This window comes from Diabrotica virgifera, chromosome 7, assembly GCF_917563875.1.
Source record: "Diabrotica virgifera virgifera chromosome 7, PGI_DIABVI_V3a".
Taxonomy (NCBI): domain Eukaryota; kingdom Metazoa; phylum Arthropoda; class Insecta; order Coleoptera; family Chrysomelidae; genus Diabrotica; species Diabrotica virgifera.
Window position 1 is genome coordinate 121,306,065 of NC_065449.1, and position 14,113 is coordinate 121,320,177.

Below are 14,113 nucleotides of genomic sequence, written 5' to 3' on the forward strand. Positions count from 1 at the left end.
AGTGAATACTTCTTATCGTTCGGTATGGAATTTTGGCGGGTGTAAAGTCGTATTGGGCGTCATTCAAACATGTGACGCGAGAGCGTCATTCTCACTCGTGACGCGATACGTTAGCTTGCGGTATAATATCATAATATACAGTGCGGTGAAATAAGTGTTACCACCCCCTTATTAACTTATTTATTTTTAGCACATAAGCAAAACGCTCGGACAGGTCGATTTTTAAAATATCCATAGTATATTATAGCATCAATGTTCCGAACTTTACGCCATCCCTCTTCAGGTGGCAGGCATAACTTTGATTTTTTTAATGGGAAAGTACATCATGTGATACTTCATTTAAAAGATTTTGAAATACTGATTACAAAAATGTATAATACGTTAATACTTTTTGAGAGCGTAGGTGCAAAATTTCGGTCGAATTCATTTTAAACGCATTTATGTTTTTCGAATCCTGAGAAAACTAATAAATATTTTTCCAAACTTTAAACTCAGAATGAAAGATTACATTATTACCGAGGGCTGAAAGCTCCTTAAAATAAACAAAAAGTTTCCTTTGAATGATACGTTTGAAATTAAAAATCAGACTAAATTTTCATTATAGAAGTTCTCAGATACTTTAGATCCTCGATAATACTGTGATATTTCATTTTGCGTTTAATTTTTTTAAAAATACGTATTAGTTTTCTCAGGATTCGAAAAAAATGAATGCATTTAAAAATAATTCGACCGAAATTTTGGCCCTACGCTCTAAAAAAGGATTAAAGTATTATACATTTTTGTAACCAGTAATTCAAAATCTTTTAAATGAGGTGTCACATGATGTACTTTCCTATTTAAAAAAAATCAAAGTTATGCCTGTCACCTGAAGAGGGATCGCGTAAAGCTCGAAACATTGATGCTATATTATACTATGTTTATTTTAAAAATTGACCTGTCCGAGCGTTTTGCTTATGTGCTAAAAATAAATAAGTTAATAAGGGGGGTAACACTTATTCCAGCGCACTGTATGTATATATACACTTATTTAATTTAAATAAAGCAAATATTATTTATTTATTATTTGGATTTAAAGAAATGTTGTTATATTCAAATAATAATAATAAATTATAAAGATTTTATGTATTAACAAAGCATATACGTTGTTTACGTTTGAGTTTGACACATATGTCAGAGGTAAACTAAATTTTAAATTTAACTATCATTTTTGATAGTAAATTTTTACTTATTATAAAAAATAAATAAAATGATTAAAAATACGATTTGAGTTTGAGTATAGTTTGAAAAGAATTTATTACTTTACGTTAAAAATGTTAGGTAGGTACTTATGGTTATTTATAACGGCTTCTCCTTATAACGGGAGTAACTAGTAGATAATAGACTTATCCGTTATCTATCTTATGTAGGTACCTAAATACGTGTCGTTTTCATAGACATATTAAGTCATTAATAACTAAAAATTAATGTTTTGAAATGAAATATGCCCAAATTATTTATCGGGAAATGATAACATAGGGTTTGAACTTGAACTTATATACTTCGAAATTTCAAAATTAATATTTTTTACTTATGTTTTTGACCTTTGAAAATCGTCATTTTTTATTTTTTTTTCAGTTTTAAATTATTTATTACTCGAAAAGGATCAACTTTTTTGTTCCCAATCATCCGAAGCACCTAAAATAGTTCGGGCCGGAAAAATTTATTTTTATAATTTGTTTTATATTTTTCTGCATAAATAAATATACTAATAACTCCGAAATTGCGGCATTTAGGTACAAAGTATATTACATAAAAAATGAGTACTTCTGACTGACTTCAAAACGCAAAAAATATACAGGGTATTCCATTTGAAATAAGAAAGTTCATTGGTTTTTATGAAGAACGGAAGATCTGACAACAGTGTAAATACCACTCTAATATCGGTCGCTTTAGAAGACCTTTACACACCACAATCTAAAAAAAACATGCAAGCCGCTTCCGAGATAATTGAGGCGTTCCATATATGTATAAAACTCATTCTGTACTCTGTATATAATAAAATATTATCGATATATTAAATAAAATATATCGAATAGGATCGAATCGAATGGAATCGAATTAAAGCGAATAGAATATAATAGAATATATAAGAAGTATTCACTCCTGTGAGATAATAAAATGCTGCTGTGTTTTTTGTGAAATAAATAAAATTTTAATTTTAGAATATTCGAATTCATCATAAAAAATTGAGAATATTTATTTATTATTTAATTAAAACAAATAGTAACAAATATTCAATATCAGGATTTATTGATTTGTGAAAGCCAACTCGGCGTTGGTGTGCGTACGTATCTAAATCATAATTACAAAAAGTTTCAATTGTATTCTCTAGAAAAGGGTACATGAGAGGTTTCATACAAGAGCACATTGTAGTTAGAAATTACTTTATTGCTTTTAAATTTGACATAAATATGTCTTTAATTTAAAAATAAAAAGAAGTTATCAAAAATATCTGTTACTTCTTCTCCAGTAGAAGTTTTAATGCAACAAAGATTATTTACTTTGGCTGATATGTCATCACCGATTAAGGGGGGTTATAGCTTGAGTTCAAGCACATTTTTAGGAATTTTTTTAAAACTATGGAAACATTATTGTATTTTTAAATTAAATAAACAAATTCAGTAGAATTCAAAGCCTATTCCAGAAAAATTTTTAAAAAAGGCAAATGGATTTTTCGGTGGACATCAGAACTCATCATTGGATCAAGTGAAACAAAAAATTCAAAACGATTTAAAAAAATTAGATTTAAAAAATAATTAAAAAATTAGCTTATGTGGTTTTCGAGGTCGAGTTTTTTATTTTTAACGATTTTTAGTTTCTGATATCACTCAGACGTCAGAATAACGAATTTTTTTGTAAAAAAATGGTGAAAATCAACATAATATTTATTATTCTTAAACAAAAATAAGCATTAAACCAAAAATATCGCAAGAGCCTTTTTCAATTTTTTTTGCCTGTCAAAACATAAAGTGATGCATACCGGAATGTTTTTGATTGAAATGCGGTAGGTAAAACTACGATCCATATTTAATTATCACCAGTCAGCAAATTATTTTTTATTGTAAGCAAATATTATATACTTACCGGTTAGAGTTCGACTATCCGTTAGCGTAATATTCATCCATCGGTTATCTCAATTAAATAGCTAATTTCAATAATTGAAATAGGTTTTTGAATATAAATATATAGGCGACCATTTTAATTTAAATTGAGAATATATAAATTTCTGACTAGAACTGTGCCTAGAACGTAGAATCGATGAGTTGTACCTAGCTGCTAAGCCATTTAGCCGACATTATACCATCAATATTTCTGCGAAATTCTTCCGCTTTTTAAATAGCTTAAAACTCAGACTTGCTTTTGTGTCTGTATTTAAATTAGGTGGTCACTTCTTTTAAAGTACGAAAGAGAATCAGCCATGTGAATCGGCAATTCTATAATTTATTTCAATAATCAAAAATCACATCGTGGATAAAGGAACGCATCTATCAGCTGTTTTTGACTTTATCTGAATTTATATCGACACGATAAAACACATTTTTTCATACATGAGCTAAAGATTTTTATTTCTATTGCGTAGTTTTACCACCTCTCTGTATCTGAAAAAAAAAATAAACGTCTAGTTCAATTTAATTTAGCATTGTTTAGTCAGATATTATTTTAAATAATCTATACTTTAAGTTTCCTTGCCGTTGTCACAACGCCCATAGAGCCAATATATATTACATCGGAAAAATGTCAATAATTGTAATTTCGAAGTCTCAGTATCATATAACAGGGTGAATTATTTCTTTAGTGCTTTTGTTTCACTCCTAGATCTAGATTTAAGACTTTATTAATTCATTATTTGAGCATTCTTTACTTCACATTTTACAAAATATGTTAAATGGTCGACACGCACTTCATCTTTCCTCGTTAGAGGTCGCTAAAGGCACGCGTTGGTGTTATATTTTAATATACTTATTTTCCAACCAGTCGGTGCATTTTGATTGAGTTTAGTCTTCTTACGAGCCTCTCTGATGGCGGGTAGACCTAGAAACACCTGTCAGAGGGTGGTGAGAGACTCGAATTAAGAGGAAACAGTAGCGATCAACAGGTAGCGAAAACGCGTTCCAAGATTGCGGCTGAAATTACTCTGTAATTAAACACAATATTAAAAAAACGAGCCTCTACCGCCATTAACAAGAACAAAAAAATACACTTTCTTCAAATAAACTTTTTTATCCGATGCCTAGATTTTGTGTCATCTTGGAACTACTAAAATTTTTTTTCTTCAAACGTCAAATAATGATGACATTACTTATCTAACTTGATCCTGTCAAAGTTTGATGTCTCCGCCGGCAGCAGTTTTTTTTCCATTTCTTTACGGCGGAGGGAAAAATGTTGTCATGGCAACAATATGAAACATGTCACAAAGCAACAATACAAATGTCATTAACAACAATTAAGCATCATTTTTATTTATAGTAATATTAAAAGTACAATTAGTTAATGAGGCATTTTCAAAATTGAAACCGTGCAAAAATGTTCCCGACTCTTGATACGCATTGGTAATTGCTGATGATACTGATGGTCGAGCACAACTTTCAGCAATCATTCCCGATGTTGGCGAATCATGAAGGGTTTAAAATTTTTTGAGCATGAATTGTACTATTTATGGTTGAAAATTGCTACGTTTGAAGAAAAAAGAGTATACTTTATTCGGCAAAGAAGCGACTTTTCTTGACTTGCCCTCTATTAAGCGCCTCACTTCGTTCAGCGCGTAATATCGGGTGCGTCAAGAAAAGTCATGCTTCTCCGCCTCATAAAGTAATATACTATTATTTCATTAGTAGCTCCAAAATGACACAAAATCTAGGCATCGGATAATAGTATATTATTCAACGAGCATGTAATGATGGCTATTACTCACGATGATGAAGTTTGCGACACGAGCCGTAGGCGGGTGTCGTAATTCATCAGAGTGAGTAATAGCCATTACATGCAAGTAGAATACTATACTTTTTCTACGACCTTTTTTTATTTTAATTAGTATAAATATAATTATCAACTACTTACGATTTAAAGAGAGAGACATACTTTATTGATACAATGTACCAAAAGTCCATCGACCGAAGTCTTTCAGCCAATTTACACAATAAATATACATTAATACAGTAAATGTTTTTTGTTAATATTAATACAAGACAATAATTAAAAAGAAAAAAAAATTTGTACGTGGCGGTAATCACAATATCACTGACAACTAGTTACAATACAGATGATGATTTAAATAGAGTTGTTTATTGTCTTGATGTGTAGCAGATTTCTTCACAACGTGGGGCTCAATCAAACTTTTGTTATTGTCATTAATAGAGAAATATTTAAATAACTTGTTGAGTCTCTCATTAATAGGTTCAATTCCAGTTTCATCATACAGCATTTTGTTTGATGGATTGTGAAGTGGATTATCAAGATGACGCATTCTAGTGATTTGTCGAAGGCTAATTGTTTCAGCCACTTTTATATTATTTTTGGCAGGACCTTTAGAATTATAGCAAATTGTAGAACCATACTCCACCATGGGCCTGCAAATCATTTTATAAATATTGGCTGCTGTTTCAATCGTAATTCCCTCATTCTTATATGTTAAACTGCTGAAGTGTTTTGCTCTAGTTATAATTTTCCTTTTTATAACTGCTGTGTGGTGGTTGAACTTCAATTTGTTATCTATTTATATTCCCAAATACTTAACAGTTTGCGAGGGTTTAATAATATTGTCACATATGTTTATAGTTGGTGAGTGATCTTGGATTCTATGGTTAAATATTATTAGTTTTGTTTTAGAAGGATTTATTGTTAATCTCCATTTATTTGCCCAAGATATTGTGTCATCCACCTGCCTTTGCAATAAGTCCATTGTCTTTATTAAATTTTTTCCATATGATATCACTGCAGTGTCATCAGCAAATTGTAGTAAATTAGTATTGGCTAGTCTATTGTCGCATATGTCACTGCAATAGAGGTTATACAATAGAGGGGAGAGTGGTGAACCTTGTGGAACCCCTTGTTGCACTGAAAATGAATGGGAATATGTTTCATTTCTTAACTATACACCTGCGCCTTCTAAGAAATTCGTCAATAATCCATATTAGAGAAGGGGATCATTTCATTCTGTGGAGTTTATATAAAAATCCTCTATGCCAAACGGACAAGATTTAAATTATAATAATTTACAAAAATACCCAAATGCTGTGTACCCCTAGGCTGAATAATTGGTTGCCTACTATTACCAAATTCTTATTTACTGTAAAAATACAATAAGAATTAGTCAATCCAAGTTCTATTCGTTTCTGAAAAATTATAAGCATAAATTTGTACCTACTGTCAGTAAATCTAGTAAATAGGAAATGGCTTTTGTCGGTGGACATATTTCATATAGTTGTAATGTGTATTTACATTTAACTATATTTAATATAATAATATAACTATATATAATATGTTATAACATATTTAACACAATATAACTAAACACAATAACAAAATGCGCTAATGTCACTGTCACTAAAATAAGTGATAAACGTCAAAATTTTTAGTAAACAAGCTATAAACGTAAAAAATATACTGACATTGTTACAGTTAAAATTCATTTAAACATATTTAGAAGGTAATTATTGGTATAAATTACAATAATTTTTGTATTTAATAAACAAGTTTTAAGTAATTTTATTTGCAGTTTATAAACGATTAATATTAAAAGTGGCATGCGCCACTTCAGCCCGTGAGTAATGACCCGTGAGTAACTTCAGCCCGTGAGTAATGAACTATTACTCACGGGTACAGTAATGAGTGCTATTATCTATAAAAAAATAGCAAATACATAATGAGCATCTTATTAAACGGTCGTAGAAAAAAAAAGTTTATTTGAAGAAAGTGTATTTTTTTGTTCTTCTTAATGGCGGTACAGGCTCGTTTTTTAATATTGTATTTAATTACAGAGTAATTTCCACATATTAATATATTTTGAAATTGGGCTCTGTACCGCCAATCTTTATTATAGTACGAATACGTGTGCCAAATATCTCGAAAAAATATTCAAAATTACAGCCGCAATCTTGGAACGCGTTTTGGCTATCTGTTGATCGCTACTGTATCACCTTAAGTCGAAACGCAACCGTCTATTAGTCCATGTGGTGAAACCGCTCCCGTCTGAAAAAAATTCTGATTCGGTTTCTTTGCGGATTCCTATTCAAAAATATCCTCTGTAAACAAGTCTGAAGTGTGCCGGGCGGAATTTTTGGGCAGAAATTGTTTAAACAATTTTTTTAAACAAATACAAAAGATTACCTTTTTTGCTCTGGATCAAATTTTTAAGGTTTTTTTTTTGTCATTCTAAACAAGAAAAGTATCTCGAGATTTTTCTTAAAAATAAATAGTTTTCGAGTTATAGGCGATTTAAAATCTAAAAAATGCGAAAATACGCATTTTTGAGGTTAAAAAACTCATATTTAGAATAGTATTTTTGGGGTTTCCAAGTACTCAAATCGTCGTTTAAACATTCATTTTCAAGGTTCTGAAGAGTGATCGCGTCTAGCTTCAATTTACACCGTTGTTATTTAATTGTTATATATGGGTGTCCATCTGATTTTTTTGCCGGTGCGACGCGCTCTGTTTCAACAATCTCCTATTTTACTCCAAAAAATATTTTTTTAGATTCTTTGGAACATTCTAAATAAAATAAGTTTTTTGTCATTTTTCTCAAAAACTAATAGTTTTAAAGTTATAAGCGATTTAAAATCCGAAAATGTGTATTTTCGCTTTTTTCGGATTTTAAATCGCTTATAACTTTAAAACTATTCACTTTTGAGAAAAATGACAGGAAACCTATTTTATTTAGAATGTCCCAAAGAATCTAGAAAAATATTTTTTAGAGTAAAATAGGAGAATGTTGAAATACAGCGCGCCGCACCGGTAAAAAATCGGATGTGGACCCATATTTAAAACAATTAAATAATAACGATGTAAATTGAAGTTAGACCCGATTACTGTTCATGATCTTGAATATAAATGTTCACACTATGTATAATACGAGTACTGAACAACCTACAAAATTGTATTTTAAATATGAGTTTTTAAGCCTAGAAAATGATTATTTTCGCATTTTTTAGATTTTAGTCGTCTATAACTCGAAAATTATCAATTTGTAAGAAAAAACACAAGATTACTTTCTTGTTTATAATGACCCAAAAAACCTAAAAATAATATGTTCCAGACCAAAAAGGGTGATCTTTTGTATGTGTTTAAAAATTTTTTTTTAAACAATTTCTGCCCAAAAATTCCGCCAGGCACCCTTCAGATTTGTTTAAAGGGGATATTTTTTAATAGGAATCCGCAAAGAAACCGAATCAGAAAGTTTTTCAGATGGGAGCGGTCTCACCACATGGACTACGTTTATTTCGTTTCACGCTACGATGGGTAAACCGCTGATGCATTAGTGGAATAGATTCCTAGCATCGCTTGATGCCGTTTAAAGTTTACTTTGATCACTATCGAAACTCATTTCATCTTTCCTCGTTAGAGATCGCTATAGGCATGCGTTGATATATTTCAGTATAATTACCAAGCAGGCGGAGTGTTTTGATTCAGTTCATTTTTATAACAAATACAAGCCTCTCTGATGACGGGTAGACTTAGAAACACGAGATTCAAATTGAATCGAGACGCAATCGTGTACTTATACTTATTTAAATTTCAAAAAATAGGCAAATAGTACAAGTTTGGGAAAACATATGCACACTAACATTTTAAATAGAATTGGCAATATCTAGTATCACCAAAGTAGTATCACCAAAACCAACTTTTCTATTAATCAGCAAATCGCAACAACTTACGTCGCGCTAGGTATGCACAGAGGAGGACTCTCGCGCATGACGGTCTGGGGCTTTCGCTAATTATGGCCCAGTAGAGCCCATTACGACATTCCGAATACCATAGACTGTTAGTAGTTTTAGCCGAAAATTTTAGAAATTCACTGTATCTTTAACACAAAAAATAGTCTGCTCATAAATATTCTGATCTTAAATTGATATTGGTAACGATTTAAAAGACCATTACATAATTTTATAAAAAAAATATGTACCATTATTGTTAAATTCCTATTTTAGTAGATCTTTTTTTGTAGTATATTTTGCATATTACTGCATTATTGTTCAAATCTTTTTAAATACTACTATTAGAACAGGGCAGATCTGTTTTGAGGTGGATGTGAGAGGTGACATTCGGATTTTTGCACATAAAGTTAGGTGATAACTTCAATAATTATAATTGACTTATGCTTCTTCTCAAATATGCCCGGAATATTAATAAAAAAATTTAAAAATTTAAAGATTTCGAAAAATATCGATTCTTTTCTACTTTCATTATAACTTCAAAACAATTGGAACAAAGTCGTAAGGAAAGAAAATAAAGATAATTGAATTTTGTATAATACACGACTGGTTTAAAATGTCTTAAATGATTACCGTTTCTGCAAATTAGCAATAAATGGAAAATAAGGGGGCAAAAAAGACTGTTTTTATTCAATGTATTTCAACTACTTTGGTTGCACCTAGAACCTTCATAATTCGCTTAGAAAATTCTTGCAACATACTAAACCGTCCACCAAATTTCATTAAAATCGACCTAATAGATTTTGCATAATAATTTTGCATAATAATTTTGCAATCTAAATTTTTTTAAAAAAGTTCAAATTTTTAAAAATCTTTTTGAAGAAAAGTTAGACCATTTAGAAATTTGCTAATTTTTTTGCATATAAAGAGGTTCTCTGCCTATCTAACACACTTTACAGAATTAAAATCGGAATATTTTAGCGGCCTCAGCACTGTTTTAAAGTTATAAACAATGTTTTGGCTTATAAACAAATACAGTGAGGACGTTTGAGTTGGAATAAATTCATTTTCTTGAGAATGGGCGACTCTGGAGGAAAATCCCGAAACAGATCGATTTTTATTTTTGAATTATAATTTTTTGGCATAAATATCATACTAGTGACGTCATCCATATGGGTGTGATGACGTACTCTAAATATTGTAATTAATTTAATTCAAAAAAATTTGTTTAATTCAAACCCTGTATAAATAATAATGTTAAAGTTTATATTAGTGAATACAAAATTGAATAGCCTTTCGATTGAGCTATCACACGGCACCTATTCTCATTTAAAAAAATCATCGATTATGTCATCACGCCCAGATGGATGACGTCACTAGTATGATATTATACACCAAAAATTTAGAATTTAAAAATAAAAGTCGACCTGTTTTGAGATTTAGGTATCTCCAGAGATGCCTATTCTCGAGAAAATGAATTAATTCCAACTCAAACGTCCTGACTGTATTTGTTTATAAGCCAGAAAATTGTTTATAATTTTAAAATAGTGCTGAGGCCGCTTAAATAATCCGATTTTAATTCTGTAAAGTGTATGAGATAGGTAAAGAACCTCTTTATATATATGCAAAAAAAATTAGCAAACTTCTAAATGGTCTAGTTTTTCTTCAGACAGTTTTTAAAAAATTTTAACTTTAAAAAAAATAGATTACAAAATTATTCTGCAAAATCTATCAGGTCGATTTTAATGAAATTTGGTGAACAATTTAAGTATGTTATAAGAATTTCCTAAGCGAATTACGAAAGTTCTAAGTGCAACCAAAGTGGTTGAAAAACTTTGAATAAAAACAGGCTTATTTTGCCCCTTCTTTTCTATTTATTGCTATTTTGCAGAAAGGGTAATAATTTAAGACATTTTTACCTAGTCGTTTATCATACAAAATTCAATTATCTTTATTTTATTTCCCTACGACTTTGGTCCAAAATGAATCGTTTTAAAATTATAAGCAAAGAAAGTAGAAAAAGATCGATGTTTACGAAATTTTTAAATATTTTAATTTTTTTATTAATGTTTCAGGCATATTTGAGAAGGAGCATAAGTCAATTATTATTGTTGAAGTTGTCACTTAACTTTATCTGCAAAAACCCGAATCCAAAAATAGACGTTTTTTCACAGATCGGCCCTGGTCTATATAGTAGTAAAACATCTATTTCAAAATAGTAAACATAAAAATTATCGAATATCGAAAGATGTGAATATTCCGAATCATTGATTTTAGAATCTAAGTAGTAACACTCTAAACTAAAAAAGATCTAAAAATACTATAACATAGACCATAAACATTAAACAATTAGAGTTAAAATTATGTATAATAATTATAAGACTATATAGTAAAATATAATAGCGGAATATTTAACTTATGGTCTTTCTTGTCATTTTAAAATTTAAAATAAAAGTTATAAAATAGCAGAATTATTTTTTTCTTTTGTCATAAAATCATGGCAATCCATCTAAATATTATATATTTACTTGCAGCAAACTATTTTTTTACAGTTTAATACAAAAAAAAAAATAGTTGCCTACTCATAGTGGTTTTAGTTTAGAAAAACTAAGCTAATAATAATTAGAGAATAATCTTTTTTATACCTTGACGATGAACAGCTGTAATGTATATCACAAACAACTATATTTTGCACTAAGCAAGACTGGATATGTTAGAGTATATTATCGGCAGCTATTTTTTTTACTTTTAGTACACCTTATGATGTAATAAAAGAACGGAAAACTCGATAAAACATGTTTTTTGTTAATTTAAGGAATAAAATAAATTTCTAGAAGTCATTAGATACAGCGAAAATTAGTTTAACATTCGTATATGCCTGACATTATAATTTTGTAGTTTCTAAAAAAAGATATATAGCTATAAATTTATCTAATTTTGTTCATGTTTACTATTCCTTATTTTAACATTAACTAACTTCGTGTATAGTAAATGTTTTATTTTTTATTAATTACAAAATTATGATCAGCCCAACGATCAACTTTTTAATTAATCCACTAATCCAATAAAACTGACCGCGGGGGATTTGAACAAATACCGAAATAGTTAAATATCAGACAGTGGATTAAAGGGTAAATTTAACACGAACGGATTGGCCCATTTGTAATTTCGGTTACAGGCCCACCCGTGGATGTGGGAGTCACTATGTACGTGCTCAGCATCAGCTCGCTGTCCGAGGTCCAGATGGTTAGAGTCTCAATATCTTATTATTATGTCGAGTTACCCACTTTAATGGTTTTTATTTAAAGTAGACTTAGACCCGTCCCCGTGTGGACTGCAATTCTCGATATGCCGGTATTTGGGAAACAAGTATTACACTATATTATGCCCTTAATTTCATCTAAACAGTAGTTGAGCAGTCTTAATACGTGCTTAAAAATGATTGTCTAGTTTTATTGGACAAGAATGTCTTACGATATGCTAATACATAAAATTCAAAGCTCGGAAAACAAAATAAACTTCAATATATTTCGATGTCAATGCAAATAATTTTGCGGGTTGCATACGAACACGCTGAACCTATTTGCATTTATATTTGTTGTTTTAGTATTAGTTTTAATTTTTTTATGCTCCCTGCAGAAAGTTTCTTATTTACTATTCACGAACGAAACTATCCTACTTATTTTATTCATAATTTTAAATTGGGTTGCACGCTGTAGATAGATCTTTAAAAATTATTCGCAGTAAGTTAGTATATTATAATTTACTACATTTAGCTACGAAGCTACTATCTCTACTACGAAAATTCCTGTTGCATTAATTTCTATTAATGTATCTATGAATTTGCTGTAATAGAAAGGAAATGTATTGACTAATTTTCTGGTTAAGTGTTTACTAATATAAACAACAAAAACCTTAAAAAGTAAACTTTTTCTCGCTCTTATATAGGGTGTTTAACCGGGAAACGGAAATACTTGAATGGTGACTAGCGGTCACTGAGGCGGTTCCAGGTATACTACGTTTATTGCGTTACCGATTTTTATAACAGAGTTACAGCGTTTTATCGATTTTGCCCATTTCTTTCTGGACCCATAACTTTAGAACCACCTTGTATATTTTTTGATATTTGGTTCAAATATGTCTCATTTAGAATTCAAACCACACAACTACTAATCACAAGAAAAATCCAGGTCCGGATTACAAAAATATGTATTAATTCATTATGAACTTGAAACAAAACCCTGTTTATTAAAATTTTCAAGATCCGTTTGCATACTTGAAAATAGCACAAAAAAACTAAGTTTATTGATTTGCTTTAACTTGTTGCCCAGAAAATATAATGACATTAATTTTGAACCTTTTAAGAACTCTTAAGATTAAATGCAGGTACTATTACCATTTAATGATAAATTATTAAATATGTAATTTCATAAAAATAATCAATAATTATTTACTACATTGGAACAAGCCATTTACCAATCACAACAAAAATCCAGATCCGAAATAATAAAAAATATGAAGTAATTGTGAAATTGAATTAACACCTATTCAAATTTTTGAAATCCGTTTGAACATTTTAAAAAAGCACAAAAACTTACCGCGAAAATTTAATGGCTCGCTTCAATTTTTTGCACAGAGAATTTAATGACATTAATTTTTAAATTATATTAAAAGAGTTCTCCTCAAAAATTTCGGCGTAATTTTAAAATTAAAGTGATTAAATTTTCTGCGCAAAAAATTGGAGCGAACCATTAAACTTGGTTTTTGTGCTGTTTTAAAATGTGCAAACGGATTGTGAGAATTTGAATATACAGAACGTTGTCTAAAGTCGGACTGTTGTCGGACTTAGATATTTGTTGTGATTAGTAAGTGGGTGGTTCAAATGTAGTAAATAGGTGTTGATTATTTTTAGAAAACAGTAATTGTTCGTTAAGTTTGATAATTTATTATTAAAAGTTAATAATACTTCCTTTTTAATTGCAGTTCCTTAAAATTTCAATATAATTTCAAAATTTAAGTCTTGAAATTGTCTGGGTTAGAAATCGAAGCGAACCATTAAACTTAGTTTTTTGTGCTCTTTAAAAGTTATGCAAACGAATTTTGAAAATTTCAATATACAGGGTCACTTCAAGGTCATAATTTGGACCTGGATTTTTCTTGTGAGTAGTAGTTAGGTGTTTTGGTTTCTAAGTGAGACATATATGTAC

The 14,113-nt window shown here is 29.8% G+C and overlaps 1 protein-coding gene across 4 annotated transcripts in view; it reads left to right on the forward strand.

Annotated features, from left to right (window-relative positions):
• Positions 1-14,113, forward strand: part of LOC114334919 (gamma-aminobutyric acid receptor subunit beta) — a 609,053-nt gene that overhangs the window by 222,796 nt on the left and 372,144 nt on the right. For 2 of the 4 annotated variants that reach the window (XM_050656320.1, XM_050656323.1), the window contains exon 3: positions 12,085-12,152. The exons of the other annotated variants lie outside the window; for them this stretch is intronic. In XM_050656320.1, coding sequence (XP_050512277.1) covers positions 12,085-12,152 — 68 coding nt within the window. The remainder of the gene's footprint in view (positions 1-12,084; positions 12,153-14,113) is intronic. 4 annotated transcript variants of the gene reach the window in all.